The 20222-nt window shown below is 38.9% G+C and overlaps 1 protein-coding gene across 1 annotated transcript in view; it reads right to left on the bottom strand.

The window, feature by feature from the left end:
- The window catches only part of Ctf4 (Chromosome transmission fidelity 4), a 454523-nt gene that overhangs the window by 346118 nt on the left and 88183 nt on the right, over positions 1-20222 (bottom strand). The window contains exon 5 of the mRNA XM_090376337.1: positions 11560-11657. Within this exon, the coding sequence (XP_090232463.1) occupies positions 11560-11657 (98 nt within the window). The remainder of the gene's footprint in view (positions 1-11559; positions 11658-20222) is intronic.

Raw genomic sequence — 20222 nt, 5'->3', positions numbered from 1 at the left:
AAGCAATACAGAACCTCCTCTCTAGAGCCACCCATCGTCAAAGGAAATACTTCCTCGTCATCGCAGTGGATTTCGCTGGGTGCGTTCGACACCCTCTGGTGGCCGAGCGTCTTGGTGAGACTCAGAGCTGCCAACCTTCCATTGAATCTTTATTATTGCATGAAGGATTACCTGGTTGATAGAGCAGTGCAAGTTACCACATCATATAAATGCCTCAGTCGCCCAGTCCGCAGGGGCTGCCCCCAGGGTTCTGTCCTGGGGCCGCTCCTGTGGAACTTTGTCTTAGACGAATTCCTCGCCATGGATCTGGGTGGTGTGGAGGCCCAGGCCTATGCAGATGACTTGGCCTTGACCATCAAGGCTGACAGCAGATCCTCCTTAGAAATGCAAGCAAATGATGCCCTGCAAAAGCTGCTAGATTGGACAAAGCTACACTTGCTCAAACTAGCACCCGACAAGACAAAATCGGTGCTGCTAAAAGGTACACTAGACTTAAGGAGACCACCACAAATTAAGATTGAGAACAAAACAGTTAAGCTGTGTGAATAGATTAAATACCTAGGAATAATCCTGGACAGAAAATTAAATTTCAAGCCACACCTAGAATATATTAAACAAAAGATAAGAAGATACGTGGCCCTCGTCGCTAGAGTCACTCGCAGGGACTGGGGACTCAGACGTACTACCCTGTCTCTGTACTACAAAGCTCTCTTCATCCCTGCCATCACATATGGCTCCCCTGTCTGGTACGCGAGGGTGGCACTAGAAGTGAATAAACGGATCCTCGAAACCATTCAGAGGACCATCCTCCTTACTATGTCGAGAGCAACTAGAACGACTAGCACAGCTGCCCTCCAAGTCCTGGTAGGAGTTCTGCCCCTGGATCTCGAAGCTATCCACTGTGGTCTGCTCTACCATCTTGCCAGAAACATATCGGCTACAATGTATGACCTCACCACTGACATCACTAATGACCTCAACTATAAGAAGAGAAGAATCATCGACCACCTTGTCCAGATTTGGCAGAGGAGATGGAGCAACACAGAAAAAGGTGCAGTGACCAGAAGATTCCTCCCCACTGTCACCAAGCTGTACCCTAAGGCGCCAGCGTGGTTTCACCCTGGTCGAAATACCTCCTTACAGGGCACGTTTAAAGCTAAACTTCACCAACTTGGCATCATAAATAACGCGGACTGTCCCTGTGACAACCCGGAGTCCTGGAGACACTTAATGTTTGTGTGCGATTTGTATGATGACCTACGACTACGCCTAATAACGGCAATCCAATATATCCCAGACAACCAAGAACCCAGACTGTTAGACACTCAAGAGGACTACAACGCACTCAGTCAATATGCCCAGGATCTATTTTTTAAAAAGAAAACAATGATAAAAATATTTCAAAAGGCAACCCGACTAGAAAGAATGCAGGTCAAACAAGTTAAAAAAAAAAAAAAAAAGAAACTCAGCATACCACAGAAAGACAAGACTTTAGGATGATTTGGATGGCCTACTGTCGACCCAAAACTGCACTCCCTTGTGCGGTTTTTTTTTTTTTTTCTTTTTCGCGGGGAGGGGGTATTTGCTCTTCTCTCCTCCCCATATTTTTTTATTATTTTTTTTTAATTTATTTATTTATTTTTTTTAATTTTATTTTTTTTCTCCTCTCCTCGTCTCCCCATGTCGTGGGGCATGGGCATGCCCCATTGAAAATGGGGGACCACCTTCCTATACGACCCCCTCTTCTTCCTATTTCATCCCCCCGTCTACACCCTCCCTCTTACTTTCTCTTGTACAGCGATTGCTCCACATGTCCAAATTTAAATCACATCAAATTTTGCCCGACCTTTTAGGCTCTCTAGAAATAGTTCTTTCAGCATAAAACCCCACGCAGCGCTTTATAAATGCAATTTTACTTAAATCAACAGCGATAAATCCAACCTTTATTTTAGGTCCTAGTCACCGAAATCCCAGGAAAGTAAGTGGCAGGACCTGCCAGAGTATAATTAGTCTCTTGGTACACCCGGCCGGGATCCCCATCGCTAAGTATGGTAATGCCGGGTCCCACTGGGGGCCCGGCAGCCAACAGGCTGGATGAACAATGGGCACAACAAACTACATACCACATGACCCATACACTATTTTTAAACCTCTGGCATAGACAGGGTACTGTCACTCGATACACAGAACATACGCGGAGATGGGAGAAATCCCCGGAGCCTATACCTATATCACCAACTCAATGATTATTACAAACAAACTTAGAACTATTCGAAGTATCCTACCTAATCCTGATTCTGAGTGTTTTGTATAGTGCTTGACAGGACCAAGATTAGTGTTTAAAAACAGGATCCTGTGAGAAAAATCAAAGTGAATTTAAACAGAGAGCACTAACTCTTTTTACAAGTTCCAGCTGTGAATTACAAGCTCCAAAAAAGATCAGTGTTTTGCTATTTTATTTACTTAATTGTCATATGAGGTTTAGGGTAGATGCCCTCACAGAAATTAATATTAGAGGCCCATCAAGCACTCAGCTGCCCAACTCGATGCCAGACCTCACTCCAGTGCAGCAAGCAACGCAGAGGTAATCTCCAAGGCAGAATGCGCTGGTTCCACAGGAACTAATTATTGTTGATGACTCTATTGTCAACGAGATGGGGAATATATTACACAAAAAGGACAGGTGGAACAGGACCATGGTATGTCTGCCAGAGACAAAAGTTGATGATGTTGTAGAGGAGATATCCTTTTAAGGGCACAAAACATATTGTTGTACAGGTTGGCACTAATGCTTTGAGAGTAAGAGATCTGCAAATTCAATTAGTAAGTACAGATCAGTGTTGAAAAAAAAGTCACAAGCTAGGATTGAATTTCAAAGTGTCTGCAATTCTGCCCAGACATGAAAGTAAATAAATTTGATGAGTTTCAAGTGCTGGTCAAGACATCAAAGGCAGATATTGTTCAGATATCAGAGATATGGTGTCACACAGATATAAGCAGTGCAGTATTGGAATTTGGAGAGTACAATGTGTACAGAAAGGATAGACAGGACAGGAAGGGAGGAGGAGGGGTGGTTATGCTGTTAGTTAAGAAACAAATAAAATCTAAAGGAGTGCATCCAATTGATGTTGGTGGATGATGCAATGGTGAGTCTGTTTGGTGTTACATAAGCACTGGGAAAGGAAAAATGACAATAGGTATGTGTTATAGGCCTAATGAATCTGATGAGTACAATGAGCAATTGTGCAGAGAAATAGAGTGGGCCAGTAAATCAGAATGTCTTATAATTGGGGGATTTTAACTTTCCAGATATTGACCGGAAATTGTGGGTTGGTTACTCGCACACTAGCAAGACTTTTATGGATTTATTGGATGACTGTTTTCCACAGCATCATGTTCAAAAGGCAACTTGAGGGAGTAATACTTTTGATCTGATTATCAGGCAGTGATTATTCATGCATTAAGAATTTCCAGATAAAGGAACCACTCAGTGACAATGATCAGAATGTACTGATGTGGGATTTACTTAAAGTTGTAACTACCATCAAGCGTCAAGTGTAAAGGGAAGAGCTTTTGCTTTCATGAAGGTAACTACAAGGGGGTCTCAGACAGTGTTTAAATTCTGTACAGTGGGATCAACTGATGATGTTACCAACGTTGAATTCTAAATGGGAAGCCTTCAGGGACTTAATCTTGGAGGATACTAGGCTTTTCATGCCAACTAAGAAATACTGTTCAAGGTTCAGGTCTAAATGGATGTCAGATGAATTAATGAGGCTCGTTGCAAAGAAGAAAAATCCATGGGATGCATATAAATTATCAGGTGACACAGAAGCCTATGGCAGATATAAGCTACTCTGTAATCAAGTCACAAAGGAGGTTAGGTAGGCAAAGACGGATTACAAGAAGTCTTTGCCAAATACTTCCCGTAATCTGTCTTTGCCTGCCTAACCTCCTTTGTGACTTGATTACAGAGTAGTTTATTAAAGGTGGTAGATGACTTTCATCAACTGGTGAAATACCACCACTTTGCTTATTGGAGGCTTGAAGTGGTGAAACCCATGTTTAGTCTCTTAGTCTCTAGAGCAAAGTTTCCGGCACCCTCCCTCCCCTCATACTTCTCCTTCAACTCATGCACGGTACTAAGTACTATGGGTTTTGATACCTTTCGTGTTTGGGGTTTTCATAAAAAAAAAATATCTGCCATAGGCTTCTATGTCGTCTGATAAACTGAATGAGTATTCTGCATCTACATTCACACATGAGGAGTTATTCTAGGAGAGGAATGCCAGAAGCTTATCAAACTCTAACAGGGAGCTAAGTGATTTTGTAATAACTTAGAGCAAAGTGGAAGAGAAATTGTTGAAGATAAACACAAGAATGGCACCTGAGGTGGATGGGATCTATCCAGTTATATTAAAGGAGGCAGCAAAGAAAGAAAGCAAACTCTTAGGCCATAATTATGAGAGCTTCCTTAGAATCAGGGGAGGTCCCCACAGACTGGAGGTGTGCAAATGTATCTCCAATTCACAAACTGGGTTCAAAAGGTGACACAAGTAACTAATAGACCTGTTAGTTTAACTTGTGTTCTGCAGAAAATAATGGAGTCACTGGTTAAAGAAGCATTGCAGGCTCATCTAGCCAAGACTGCAGTAGAAGTTAAAACACAGCATTCATTTGTTAAAGGGAGGCCTTGTCTGACCAATTTGATGGGATACTATGATGTAGTCACAAAGGAACTGGACGTAAAGAATAATTTTGATATCATATACTTGGATTTCAGGAAAGATTTTGATACTATTGCACATGGAAGACTGCTGTAGATATTGGAGCAGTATGGCATTATGGACAAGTTGCTACAATGGATAAAGGGATGGCTGAGTGGAAAACGGTAATCAATGTGTAATCAGTGGACACTGGACTAATGTTATTATTGGAGTTCCGCAGGTTAGGTGCTGGATAGGACTCACAATACCTGTCAAAATCTTAATACCGGTATTTTTAATTTATGAAACCGGAATACCGCTATTCCAAAAAAAAAAAACATTTTCGCAATAAATTTGGATGACAATTAGGTGCAATAAAGTGAGGAAAAAACAAGTAATTACTTGAATTCACGTTTTAAATCAAAACTTATATTACAATAATAAATATTCTAGCAAAAATTATTGAACATAGTTATACTAAAAACAAAAAAAATAAGCATCCACACTACCTGTCCAAATAAACTGAGCTCTTAAGAAACTCAAGTGTTATGGTTTAAACTGGATCTAATTTTGATACATACTTAATTAGCGGCAGAAAACGTCCTTTTGGATTCTGTGCTGGTTGGTACTTTTTGCTGAAATAGTCGTAGACGAGTTGCAGTTTAACCCCCCCTTATTCCCTCATTTTCAAAAAATCTTATTTCCTTTTTATCAAAAATAAAAAATATTTCCTTTTTGACTTTTAATGGCACTATATCTGTATTAACGAAAGAAAGGGACTGACGGTTAAGCTTGGTGATGAAACCAAATCTAAGTTGTGGGAGGGAGGTATTTATTTATTTATTAATTTTTATTTCCCTGTACCTTAGTATTGCCGTCAGTGGCCTTTGTTATGATTTTTGCACAGCAGCTCCCCTCAAGCACTAAGCCCCACAAGCAACCAATTCCTTTAAAAAATGAGAATTTCCAGGAGCTGATATCCCTCCCCCCACACGAGTATATATCTTATATATTGTATATTAGCATTAGAAGAGGCATATGATGCAAGAAAGCAAGCTTATGCAGCATCAGCCAAAAAAAAAACAACCCTTCCATTTCACCCCTCTGTTCGTTCGAAATACCTGTCCAGCTGAGCCTTAAATTTATTTAGGATATCAACTTCCACAACAAGGGATGGAAGTCTGTTCCACCAACCAACTGCCCGCTGGCTAAAGGCAAATTTCCGCACATCTATCCTACATCTGTCGTTCCTCAATTTGAATTTATGCCCTCTCACGTGATTATTCTGAGCAAGAGGCAGTATCCCATCAGCATTGAGCATGCTCAAACCATTCAAGGCTTTATACACCTCTATCAGATCACCTCGCTGGTGCCTAGTCTCCAGACACTGTAATTTGCAAAACCTAAGCCTTTCTTCGAAAGAGCAACCCTTCGTTCCATTCACTAACCTTGTTGCCCTTCTCTGTACTCGTTCCAGCAGCTCTACATCCTTCTTGAAATGAGGCCTCCAGACCTGTATACAGTACTCAAGGTGCAGCCTGACCATTGCCTTATACAAGGGAATAATCACTTCCCTATCCCTGCTAGAAAAATTCCTGTATATCATTGATAAGACACCATGAGCTACTCTTGCAGCCCGTCTGCACTGCTCAGAGAACTTCATATCTGCCTGCACAATTACCTCCAGTTCCTTTTCATTCTCTACCACTGTCAATGTAGCACCACAGAGTTGATACGTTGCTCTGGGGTTGCTGTTTCCCTTATGTAGTACTTTACATTTCTCAATGTTAAAACCTCTCAGCTCATCTGCTCAACCTTTCCAGATTCTGTTGCAGCAGCATAGCATCAGTAGCATCCTTAACAACCCTGCCAACCTTTGTATCGTCTGCAAACTTGGACATTAAGCTTGATATACCATCATCAATATCATTTATAAATAAAGAAAACAACAATGGACCAAACACTGAACCCTGAGGGACTCCACTAATAACATTAGTCCACGATGAGCAGTGTCCATTAATTACCACTCTGTCTTCTGCCACTCAACCATCCCTTTATCCATAGAAACAATTTGCCTCCAATGCCACACTGCACCAATTTGTGCAGCAGTCTTCCATCTGCAACAGTATCAAAATTTGATCCAAATTTGATCCTTTCTAAGATCCAAATATATAATATCAGTTATTTCCTGCATCCAATTGTTTTGTGACAACATCATAGTACCCAATCAAATTGGTCAGGCAAGACCTTCCCTTAACAAAACCATGCTGTGTCTGAAATATAACGGAATTCTTGTCAAGATGATCCTGCAGTGCTTCTTTAACAAGTGCTTCCATTCATTTTCCTGGAACAGAAGTTAAACTCACAGGTCTATAATTACTTGTGTCAGCCTTTTACCCTCCTTTGTGAATTGGGGTTACATTTCCACATCTCCAGTCTGTGGGTACCTCCCCTGAGTCCAAGGAAGCTCTCATGATTATGGCTAACGGATTGCTTACTTTCTTTGCTGCCACCTTTAATATAACTGGATAGATCCCATCCACCCCAGGTGCCTTTCTTGTATTTATCTTCAACAATTTCTCCTTCACTTTACTCTCAGTTATTGCAAGATCATCTAGCTCACTTCCAGTGTTTACTTCATCTATGGCATTCGCTTTCCTGAATAACTCCTCATGTGTGAATGTAGATGCAAAATATTGATTTAGTTTGTTAGCTACCTGAGCAGGATCATGAACAGTTGACCCATCGATATCAAGTGGACCAATCTGATTCATCCCCTTCCTTCTAGTGTTTACATAATACAGACATTATACTTGTGTATGTCTGCTTAAAGCTTAACTACACTGCTTTCTTTATTTCTTTCTTTCTTTCAGTGACAATGTGTGCTTTGTTTAATTTATGAGCCTCATTTACACATGGCTTATAGTATTAGTAATGGCCGCATGGTGCAAGAAAGCCTATGGCTTATGCTGCACCAGCAAAAAAAATAAAACCGAATTAAACAATGATTAAAAAAAAAACAAACTAATAATTAATAAAAGAAAAGAAAATTAAACCTATCATCCTATGCATTTCCCTCACCCAGATGACCTTTGAATTTCGCCAAACTTTCAGCCTCTACCACCCATGTAGGTAACTTATTCCAGTAATTTATAACTCGCTGGCTAAAATAAAACTTCCTGTAGTCCAATCTAAACATCTCCCCCCTTAAGTTGAATTTATGTCACCTAGTTCTAGCATCATTTATAATCCTGAAAATTTCATCGTCATGAAATTAAACACCTCAATCAAATCTCGTCTAAGGTGTCTAGTTTCCAAACTCTGCATATTCAAAGTCTTTCTTCATAAGGACACCTCTCTTGCCAATCTCACCAGGTGAGTTACCCATCTTTGCACCCTTTCAAGAAGCTCGATGTCTTTCTTTAGGTGCTGTCTCCATACTTGAACACAGTATTCCAAGTGTGGTCTAACAAAAGCCTTATATAATGGGATTATCACGTCCCTATCTCTACTTGCAAAAGTTTGATAGATTATCGATAGGACACCATGGGCCTTCCTTGCAACCTGTTTACAATGCTCAGAGAATTTCATGTCTGACCGTATCGTAACACCCAAGTCCCTTTCCTCCAGTACTGGGTTTAGTTGAACTCCACCAAGTGAATAAGTTATTTTTGGATTACTGTTTCCCAGGCGTAATACCTTACACTTTGTTGGATTAAAGAATAGCTGCCATTTTTCTGACCATTCCTGAAGTCTATCTAGGTCTCTCTGAAGAAGCTCAGCTTGACAGTTATCATTAACTACTCTACCAATTTTAACATCATCTGCAAATTTACACATCACACCCTCTATCCCTTCATCAATGTCGTTTATGAAAATTAAAAACAACAGTGGTCCTAATACTGATCCTTGGGGAACCCCACTTCTTACATCAACCCAATCTGAGGAATAGCCATTTATCACAACCCTCTGCCTCCTGCCCTGAAGCCATCCTGATATCCATCTAAGGATTTTCCCAGTGATTCCAACCAGTTCCAGGTTATAAAGCAACTGCTCGTGTGGGACTGAATCAAAAGCTTTGCTGAAATCTAAATAAACAATGTCGAAATTATTCCTTAAATCCAGCTCATGAGTGACCCTTTTGAAATAGCGAACCAGATTTGTTAAACATGATTTTCCCTTTACAAAACCATGTTGAGTATCCTTGAGAATTTCAATTCGATCCAAATGATCCTGAATTCCACCCTTGATCATTGCCTCCATGATTTTCCCTACCACTGAAGTCGGACTGACAGGTCGATAATTTCCCACTTCACTTTTAGAGCTACCCTTATGTATGGGAGATACATTGGCACTTTTCCAATCCAAGGGAATCTCCCCAGAGTCTAGTGATGCTTGCATAATTAGCCTCAATGGTTCAATGCACTCATTTGCTGCCTCCCTTAAGGTTATGGGGTATATTCCATCAACTCCAGGAACCTTACTGGCCTGTAGGCTTGAAAGTTTTTTCATTAAATAATCTTGAAAAATTTCAATATCATTAATTACATATTTTTCAACTTCGCTCCCACAATTTCCCATTGCCACAAAAGGCTTTTCTTCTGTAAATATCGATGCAAAATAACTGTTGAATTCATCTGCAACACCAACTGGTGTATTTAATAATATCGCCTTTCCCTTATATAAAGTCCGATTTGATTTGTTCTGCTCTTCTTAGCATTTATATATGTGAAGAATTCCTTATTCCCCCCTCTTTGCTCTGTTTGCTAGCGATTTCTCATAAACTGCCTTTGCCTGTCGAACCTTTTCTGTGGCTCTATTACAGATCATCTTGTAGCTGTTATAGGCTTCATTACTTTTTATTGCTCTAACTTTTCCATGCCACCTTTTTCTGCTCAAGTAATGTCACAACTTCACTATTCATCCAACTTGGAACCCTCCTTGTGGAGTATTTTTTTTAATGGTAAATACGCATTCAAGGCGTCTGTGATTAATGTTTTAAAAGCATACCACAGTTCAATTGTATTCGTTCTCTGTGCGATATCTACCCAGTTAATAGAATAGAGGCCATATAGCACCTCAAAGCATCGTAATTTCCTTTTCTGAAATTATAACCCATTCCTTTGCCTTTTACTACTGCTACCTCTCTCTTCATCATCCACCGTAGAACTCAGTAATCACCTCCTGCTACTGGTTCCTCTACTGTCAGCCCTGTTATGTCATCTGATTCATGGGTGATGATGAGGTATTGGTTATTCTTTTCTCTAGTACTTTCCCTGACATGTTGATACAAATAAGTCTTCTAGTTGGTTTAAAAATTTTGTTCCCCATGTTGAGTTTCCTTCCCATTTTCTCCAATCAATTAGAGGCAAATTGAAATCACCCATAATAAGACATTGACGTTACGTGCCCATTCCATTTGCATGTAGAGGCTTTTGTCATAATCTTCACAATCACGTGGTCTCTAGATTACTCCTACTCGCATTATACCTTTGTTTCCAACTATCTCATGCCATACAGATTCTATACTAGCACGTGAAACGTCTGAATCCGGGAAAGCTATCGTCACACACAGGCTGCTTCTGATAAGAAGCATTACCCCATCACCCCTTCTATCTACCCTATCCTTCCTAAATACATTATACAAGCCATACTGAAACTCATCATCCCCTATTTCCGGCTGGCACCACGTTTCCGTAAGCCCTATTATGTCCACGTTACTTGTCTTAACCAGCAGTTGAAATTCACTCATTTTATTGACGACACTTCTAACATTACAATATAAACAATTAAGACTTAATGTTCTTGTATATTTAACAACCGTAACACAACCCTTGAATTTTTTTAGGCTCTCTTCCCTGGTATTAGCTACCCACTTACCTGAAACGTTTCTGCCCCCAGAACATCTACATAATATGTCCAGTTGGGGAAACAGATAAGAACTCTTAAGGTATATGCAAGAGTTACTTTGACTAATATTAACAGATAAACGCGTGTCAGTATTACCCACATCCCCCCAACTATCAGTTTCCCTGAACCTTTAAGGTATCCTCAATAATACTGGCAAAAACCTATGCACCACCTTTGTTTAAGTGTATCCTGTCTCTACAAAACAAATTCCTTCTACCTACAAGTGTGGGCCAAGCTGATAGAAATTTCCCTCCAAAAGCCTTGCAGAGTCCTTTAAGTCTTGAGTTAATCCACAAGGTTTTTAACATATAATCCCTCCTATCGTGTCTGGGCAGAATTGCAGACATACAGACATTATGGCCTAGCCCGCAGCATTTCCTCAGCATTGTCCTGTATTTTTCCAACAAATCGTCAGATCGTGTACGTTTAATGTCATTAGTCCCCACATGAATAATAATATTCTCTTTACCCCCCTTAAAATCTGACAATCTGTTGGTGTCATCATTAATAGTTGCTCCCGGCAGACATACCCTGGTTCAACTCCACTTATCCTTATTACAAAAAATATTCCCTGTTTCCCTGACAATAGAGTCTCCTAATAAAACAAAGTTCTTTTGAACCTGAGTAGTTTGCACTTGGTTTTTCTCTTTTGAGGCCCGAATCGGGAGTGCATCACATGGCAACCTAGCCTGTTGAAAGAAAGAGAATGGAATTCTAGATTTGCATGGAATCTAAATTTAATAAGATATATTTGGGAACCTCGAGAATTTAGTGCCTTATCCATCCTTATAGAAAAGACAATTAAGGAGTAAACTCAAGGATATAAATCTATCTAAATAACAACATAAGACTTAAATATAGGGCTTTTAAACTTTAAAATGTAAGCCTAATTAAAGAAACAGATTTCATTTAAACATACTAATGCAAATATTTAATTACAAACCTGAAATCATTACTTTTTGGAAGAAGTGGTAAAACCTTGACACATTGTTGGTTAGAAACTTTCCATATATGTACTGTACCATCACAACTAGATGAAGCCTAAAAAATTTCAAAAAGGAGTACAATAAATTAATAGAAAGAGGACTTTTATTTTAAAACTTTTTAGACAAATTTCATTCTGATCTGACAATTATTTATTCCAATGTTCTGTTTCATATACATGCTGCTTACAAACTGTATATATCGGGAGGTCACAATTAAAGTGTCCCCATTTCAAGTTGTCTGGAGCACACTCTGCTAAACAAAATGCCACAAAATTTGACAGGTATGTTATTCAGAGGACAAGGAAGAGAACTGGAAGAAAAGCAAAATTAGTTCTAAAAATCACCACCAGATGAAAAGTTTTACTGTGAACAATTAACCTCTTACATGATCTGTGTGGCTGTGTATAATGCAAATGAACAATACACCAATTAACACAAGTATGGCAACACTATCACTTTATTGTAATATGTTATACTTTATTGGTTATTGTTTTTTTTTATTATTTGCTGTTATAAATGATTCCAGAACTAGAGATCAAGTTCATACACAGGAAGATGTTTTGGCTGGACTGCAGAAAGTTTTCTTTTAGCCAGCATGTTGGTTATTGGAATGAGTTGCCTCTGCAGGTAGTTCAGGTAACAGTTTGGGGAAATTGAAAAGGCCTACTGGATTATTATCTATATGAAGAAGAAAGCACATAATTAACTTATTTTCTTATCTACTTTTTTTATATATTTTCTTTCACCTTTCTTTAAATTTTATTGTTATTTTTGAGTTATTATTTTTATTTTTATTTATTATTTCATTTGTTTTGTTTTTTACTCTCTCTCTCTCTCTCTCTCTCTCGCCTGTGCGGCAAAAGCCTATGGCTTCCCTGCACTATATTGGCTAACACTATTACTCTTGCTTGACATTTTCATGTGACAGCATTATCAGCAACACGATGTGGAATGACTGTTAACAAGCATGTTAGCACAACATTAGCAGTACAATACTTCCAGTTCTGTAGAGAACATGGGGTATTATGCTTCTCATCACAATATAGCAGAAACTAAAGCTCTGTAACAACATGGTCAACTACAGAAAATAAATTATAAGAGGCAATTTCTCATTTGCTGTGTTACATTACACCTGTGGGCAAGATGGCCAGATACCTCATATGTGATAGCATGAAAGCTATTGCTTATGGAGGTTGCAAGCAGGCAATACACATTATCCTTCAATTAGCACCCCCCTCCCAAGAGCAAACATCACAAGGAGTGAGCTTCAACTATCAAGACAGCCACACAGTGGGCAATGAGCAGCTAATTATGCTTTCAGTCAAAATGCTGTTGCTGCAGTTCTTTTACAGATCTCCCAATATGCAGAGGTGCTTCATCTTACATAAAAATTGTTGTTTTCAGATATTCTTGACTCAGGAATGACAAGTCACTAACATGACTCAATGCCAATAAGTGGTAGCTGAACATAGTACAGATCTAGCAGCACAGTTTTCTTCAAAAATCAATGAGCTGATAATGATAGTGTTAAAAACTTACAGCATATAGCGATCTTAGAAGCATGTAAGGAGATTTCCTGAATTATATGGAATAGCTCCATGCCCAAATCCTGCAATTTTAGATGTTTGTAGTTTCATTCAAATAGAAAGGGGCCTCCCCTTGCCAAAGAATATTTCAAGGCCACACGATGCCTACCATAATGTATGTAAAAAGGTTGAGAGAAAATGTCAATCAAGTTATGGCATTGCCTGCTTACAACCTCCATAAGCAATAGCTTTCATGCTATCACATATGAGATATCTGGCCATCTTGCCCACATGTGTACTGGTTCTTCTTTTTGGTGTAATTTCCAATTTAGCACACTGTTCAGATCTTTCCATAGCTGCAGTAGCAATATCCTCGAACAGCTCTTGGTTGAGAAATTTGCACCTTCTTCTTGGTTTTACTCTCAGACTTCCTGTTTCTCTGAACCATGCAATCATATTTCTTATACCACATGGTATCATCATAACACAACTGGTGCTTAACAATGCCTGGAATCCTGTATTGGTAGCAGCAAATTATGCATAAATGCATGCATATATAACAAAAAAAATCCAGAACTTTCCACCTACACTTCCCAACACCTGTCCATCCCTTTTAAAGTTTATATAATTCTTTCCTTTATTCAAACTACCCACCTCTACAACACCAGAAGGCAGTTCTTTCCAACAACTGACCACTCACTGGCTGCATACATTTACCCTGCACTGCAACCATCCTTCCTAATTTTGAATTTATGCCCTCTCATTTGTGAGGTCTAACCAAGAGGAAGGATTCCACCAGCACTGTTGCTTACCCAACCCATTCGAAGCCTTAAACACCTCAATCACATCTCACAGGTGCCTAGTTTCCAGGCACCACAGTTTGCAGAACTGAAGTCTTTGCTAGTAAAAGCACCCTTTTGTCCCACTTATTAATCTCATTGCTCTTCTCAGCACCAATTCCAAACAGACCGACATTATTCCTAAAAGAAGCCTCCAGATTCATATAACAGTACTCAAGATGTGACTAAACCAGTGCCTTGCAATGGGATAATCACCTTCTTAACCCTGGTGGCAAAATTCCTGTATATCAGTGACAAAACGCCATGATCTATCCAAGCAGACCATCTGCACTGCTCAAAAAACTTTATATCTGACTGCACAATTACTGCCAGAGCTTTTTCATTCTCCATCACCCTAAGTGCAATACCACAGAGTTGGTATGTTAATCTGGAATTAGTGCTCCCCATATGAAGCACCTTAAATCTGTCAATATTAAACATCAACTGCCACTTTTGAATCTAACTAATTTGTCTAGAACTTTTTGCAGTAACATATTCTAATTACTGTGATTAACCATCCTCCAAACCTTCATATCATCTGCAAACTTAGACATTAAGCCTGATGTGTCATCACCAATAATTAATAAATATAGAAAACAACAATATACCCAGGGAAGCTCTGCAAATAACCTTAGTCCAAGAGGAGCAGTACCTATTGATAACCACTTTCTGTCTTCTTCCACTCAACCATCCCTTTATCTATAGCAGTAAATTGCCCTTAATGCCATACTATTACAATTTGTATTGCAGTCTTTTATGTGCAACTGAATCATATTATTATCACATTATCAAAAGCTTTTTGGAAATCAAAGTATACATTGTCAATTATTTTTTGCATCCTGTTCATTTATTATTGTGTCATAGTATTTGATCAGATAAGTCAGACAAGATTGCTCCTTGATATTTAGACAGGAATGCAGTATGACTGCATTTCTGTCTAGATGGTCCTGAATTACTTCTTTAACCAGTGATTCCATTATTTTCTCTGAAACAAACAAACATTTTCTCAGAATCTGCCCCTTTGTGAACTGGGGATACATTTGCCCATCTCCAGTCTATAGAGACCTCCCGTGAATACAAGGATGCTCCAATAATCATGGCTATATATGTTTTATAAATATAATTATAACTGGACAGATTACATCTACCCCAGGTACCACCATATTTACATTTAGCTTCAACAATTTCTCTTCCACTTTGCTCTCAGTTATCACAAAATCATTCAGCTCCCTGTTAGAATTTTATGCACTTTTGGCATCCCGATCCCTAAAAAATTCCTCACGTGTGAATGTAGATGCAAAATACCTATTCAGTTTGTCAGCAACCTTAGCAGGATTATTAACAGTTAAACAGTTCGTATTCTATAAGTACAGCTTAACAGCACTATAAAGAGAGAGAGGCACTCTGTTCCTACCACTAAAGTACCCTCATCTGTAGCATCTGATGCCTTCCATTCTGTACTTATGTGCAAACCGATTATGTGAATCATTCACATAATCCTCTGGTGGTTACTTTTGGAACTAATTTTGTTTTTCATGTTATTCTCTTCCATATCCTCCGAAGAACATGCCTAACAATCCTGACTGCATTTCCTCCAATTAGATCACACTACAGACAGCTCTAAGTAGAAATACAGGAAACCCTTGATTAATGCGGTTTTGAACAATGCGGTTTTAATTAGTGCGAAAAATTTTTTTGATACTATCCCCTTAATATATGCGTTATCAAATTTGATTAGTGCGCTGTTTTTTTCTTGCGGTGCTTGGCAACTCACAACGGGGCCTAAAGCGGCAAATACGTGACACGCACTCACCAGGGTCTTCTAACTTAAATGAATGGGAATCGACTCCAAAATGCTCGACAGCAGCACCCCATACCACTCTCAAATTGAAATTTTCTCATATTCTTTTACTCATATTCTTTTATTCTTTTATTATTAATATTAAACTTCTTTAATATTATGATATTAAAGAAGCAGTTGAGAACATACACAAATCGTGGGAAGAAATGACGAACAGCTGCATGAGAGCTGTCTGGCAGAATCTTTTGCCTGAATGCGGAAATGATTTTTGCGGTTTCATTAATCCTGTCAACAAAGTTATTGATGAAATTACTACAATTGGAAAAGACCTCGGCTTTGAGGAAGTAGATTCAGAAAAACGTTAGAGAATTATTGGAATCGCATTCAAAAGACTTAAGTAACGACGATCTTGAAATTGAGCATCAACATGCATACGAGGAAGAAGACGAAAATAAAGCAGAAGAAAAGCAATTTGCTCCCAAAGAAATTTCATTCAAAAAACTTGAACTATTTAATACACTTTAAAAAGCAAAAGAACTCATACTAGAGATTGATCCAGATGCAGAGAGAAGCATGAACGTTCGTTGAGGGTTAGATAAGCAAATTGATTGTTATCGCAAAATCATGGAGGAAAGGAAGAAAGCCACCACTGTTCAATTGAAGTTAGATAAGTTTTTTTTGCAAAAAATAAAATTTAAATCATACTATCTGTTTTTTAAATTTATTCCTTAATAATTTAAGAACTATGCAGTGCGTTATAAGTACGTATTGAGTAAGAAAAAATATATTTTTACAATTTCATAATTTTCAAGGATTCATTATAATTATTCCCATTGTTTCTTAAGTTTGATTAGTGTGGTTTTAATATGTGCGGTATATTTCAAGGATTCATTAACCGCACTAATCAAGGGTTTCCTGTACTTCAACTGTGACTGCTTGGCATATATCAGAGGTGTTCAGATTTCTGGAGTTCCAGGTTTTGCTGTACTAAACCATACTGCCTCTACTCAGTGGTGGGGGGGGGGAGCTTATACATCAGCCAAATGAAATTATTTCAACAAATGAAACACTGTATAATGTCCTTAAACAAGCTTTCAAACTCATCAGAAATGCTGGAAGTCAGAATAACATACATTGGTATTGATTGGTTATGTTTGTTTCTTATTTGGTTTTTAGGAGCATTAGCAACTAAGGCCATATTGCTCCGGAATATGCGGTGGTCATTCCCTGACCTTTCCGCATCCTCCGTATTTGGTGGTGATGGGCTCGAACCCCTGATCTAATCAAGAAGCGTGTGCTACGCACTGCTGCTCCTTCCCACTTGGCTACGGAGGCGCCTGATGATCGGTTATGAATACTGCTGTCGTTGTTTAGGGGTTTCATGGCACTGATGTGTCATAATGCACCAAGTCAAAAAGAATAGTATATTTAATTAATATAGTATTATAAAAGAGTATACAATATAAAACAGTTGTAAAGCATAAAATAAAGCATTCTAAACAAAATCAGATAAATTAATAAGTTGTAAAAACTTAAATAAATCTGACACATTGTCATTATTTGATAAAATCTGTTGGTGTGTATAAAGCTTGGACAGATGGGTAAAACACAAATGACAATCATTATTAAAATATGTACATTCAATTAAAATGGTGTCGATTTCTACACATAGGGCAATTGTTTGCCATCAGAAGATAGCAATGAGTCAAGTCACAAAATTCTATGGGGAGCTGAGTTAGAACAACTTCCTCTTTACGGGTACTGCACACATACACACTCACACTAGACCGCCAATGTTCGATTACATGCTTAATCTCAAATAACTTGCTTGCAGACTGAACATGCCATGAGTGTTGACATTGGAAACCAGTTTCTTTCATTTTAATTGCCTGTAGTCTGTATAGGGGATTAGCAGACAATGGTTAAAAGGGTCACTGATTTCATTGCAGTGTCTGCCAAATCATTTCCTAAGATCTCAGCAGACACAAACATCAAATTCAGATTGAGAAAGGAAGTGCAGCTTCTCCAGAACAAGACTGGATGAGGATTAAATCTTATCGATGATAAGGCCTACAATGAACTGAGAGAATATATAATACAGTATACATAACACATTTTTGGTGGTGGATGGTTTGTATATGATCCAAGGCTAGCTCAACTGCATGCAGCTAAGCAGTAAATATGATGTATTCAGAAGAAATCTGCTCAGCTATTAGTGTCTGGGAAGGCAGCTGCTGACCCTACAGACACTTCTGACTTCAAACCATCTGCATAGACTAAGAAATCAGAATGTTCGGATCAGTGTGCTAAAAAGAGCTGCATGTAGAGAGCAGATGGGAGTACTGTCCTTTCTTGTTAGTCTTGTCTAGATGATCCTGCAATGCATCTTTAACCAGCGACTCCATTATTTTACCCGGAACAGAAGTTAAACTAACTGGTCTGTAATTATTCGTGTCACCCTTCGATCTCCCTTTGTGAATTGGGGATACATTTGCACATCTCCAGTCCGTGGGAACCTCCCCTGAGTCCAAGGATGCTCTCATAATTATGGCTAAGGGTTTGCTTAGTTGCTTTGCCGCCTCCTTTAATATAACTGGATAGATCCCATCCACCCCAGGTGCCTTACTTATGTTTAACTTCCACAATATCTCCTCCACTTTGCTCTCAGTTATTACAAAATCATTAAGCACACTGCTACAATTTGATAACCTTCTGCCATTTTAAAACCTTAATTACTCCTCATGTGTGAATGTAGATGCAAAATACTCATTCAGTTTGTTTGATATCTGAGCAGGATCATCAACAGTCGAACCATCGATGTCAAGTGGACCAATCAGATTCATCCCCTTCCTTTTAGAGTTTATATAAGTAAAGAAATCCTTGCTGTTTTTCTTAGCATCTTTTGCCAAGGATTTCTCGTAATCTGCCTTCGCCTGCCGAACCTCCTTTGTGACCTGATTACAGATTAACTTATATCTGCCATAGGCTTCTGAGTCGCTTGATAATTTATATGCATCCCATGCATTTTTCTTCTCTGTTACGAGTCTCATTAGTTCATTTGACAACATTTAGGCCTAAACCTTGAACAATATTTCTTAATAGGTATGAAACTTTTAGTAGCATCCACGATTAATTCCTTGAATGCTTCCCACTTAGAATTTACTGTTGGTAACATCGTCAGTTGATCCCACTGTACAGAATTTAAAAACTGTCGGAGACCACTGTACTCGCCTTTACGGAAGCAAAAACCCTTCCCTTTACCCCTGATGGTAATTAAATCTTTAAGTAGATCCCACGTCAGTACACTGTGATCACTGCCACCTAGTGGTTCTTTTATCTGCAAATTCCTAATACATGAATGATCAGTGCTGAAAACCAGATCAAGAGTATTACTTTCATCTGGTTGCCTCTCGAACATTCTATGGGAAATAAATTCCCGCTTTAAGAGCGCGCACTAGGAACAAATTAACTCGTAAAGTCAAGAACTACCTGTATAGTGTGTGTGTGTGTGTGTGTGTGGAAGTAAAGCACTTAAGGAATAACGAAAACATCATTACGGAAATAATTCAATTAGTGGCAGCAGGCCCTGTAGTGCAATTAAGGAATATGGTGAACAATGGAATGGCAGGTGTGAAAGGGTTAAAATTAAAAGCTTCTGAACAATAGTTTAATCCCTCTCTTATACCGCTACTTAAGGATGCGACCCTCAGTGCATTTTGGGAAAGGGTGTCGGTATGGAGCCGTTCAAAGGTATTGTGAACAGGTGATCTTGAGGTAAAAGGTGAAAGCTTTTCGTTGTGTGGGGAAAATATTCTGTTTTTCCCACAAAAGAAAGAAGAGCGAGTTTAAAGAATAACACCGTGATCGGGTCAGGTTTAAATTAATAGGGGGAGATACGCAAATGCGTGCAAACCCTTCTGGGGTTTGCACATAAGCTTGCATATAAAAAAGTAGTACAAGGGACAATTGTAACTTGCAATCAATTCAATAAATAAATAAATGAGAAGGAAATAAATAAGGCACTCGCACCAAAAGAGAGGTTTGTGGTTGTTGTTTGGAGAGGTTGCAGACTTCCAGTGGTAGTTCTGGGTTCAGTTCGGGTCCAGTTCTGGGAGTGTCCAGCTATATAGTGAAGGTTCCGCCGGGCATGTTTCTGTGCTAGAAGTTAATCCAGAAGTTGAATAACAAGCCAGTCAGATAGTGCCATGGCTTCTACTACTGCTGTGGTAATTTCCTTCAGTATTATCGAAATCCCGAAATAAGACAGTACTGGAAGATCTATACAGCAGAGAAGCCTAGATGTTCAACTAAGAAGAGAGAGACATCACCGTACCCATGGAGGGAATCCACACAAAGGAATTCCACCGTGAAAGAGAAGGAAGGTAAGTCCTCTGAACTGTTTTGGAAATGGTACTTAGATAGAGTGAGAGATTATTTTAGAGTATGGTTGAAGT

This window comes from Mastigoproctus giganteus, chromosome 6, assembly GCF_048544385.1.
Source record: "Mastigoproctus giganteus isolate SK-2022 chromosome 6, ASM4854438v1, whole genome shotgun sequence".
NCBI lineage: Eukaryota > Metazoa > Arthropoda > Arachnida > Uropygi > Thelyphonidae > Mastigoproctus > Mastigoproctus giganteus.
The sequence above is the reverse complement of the archived record's forward strand: the minus strand, read 5'-3'. Positions and strand labels throughout refer to the sequence as shown.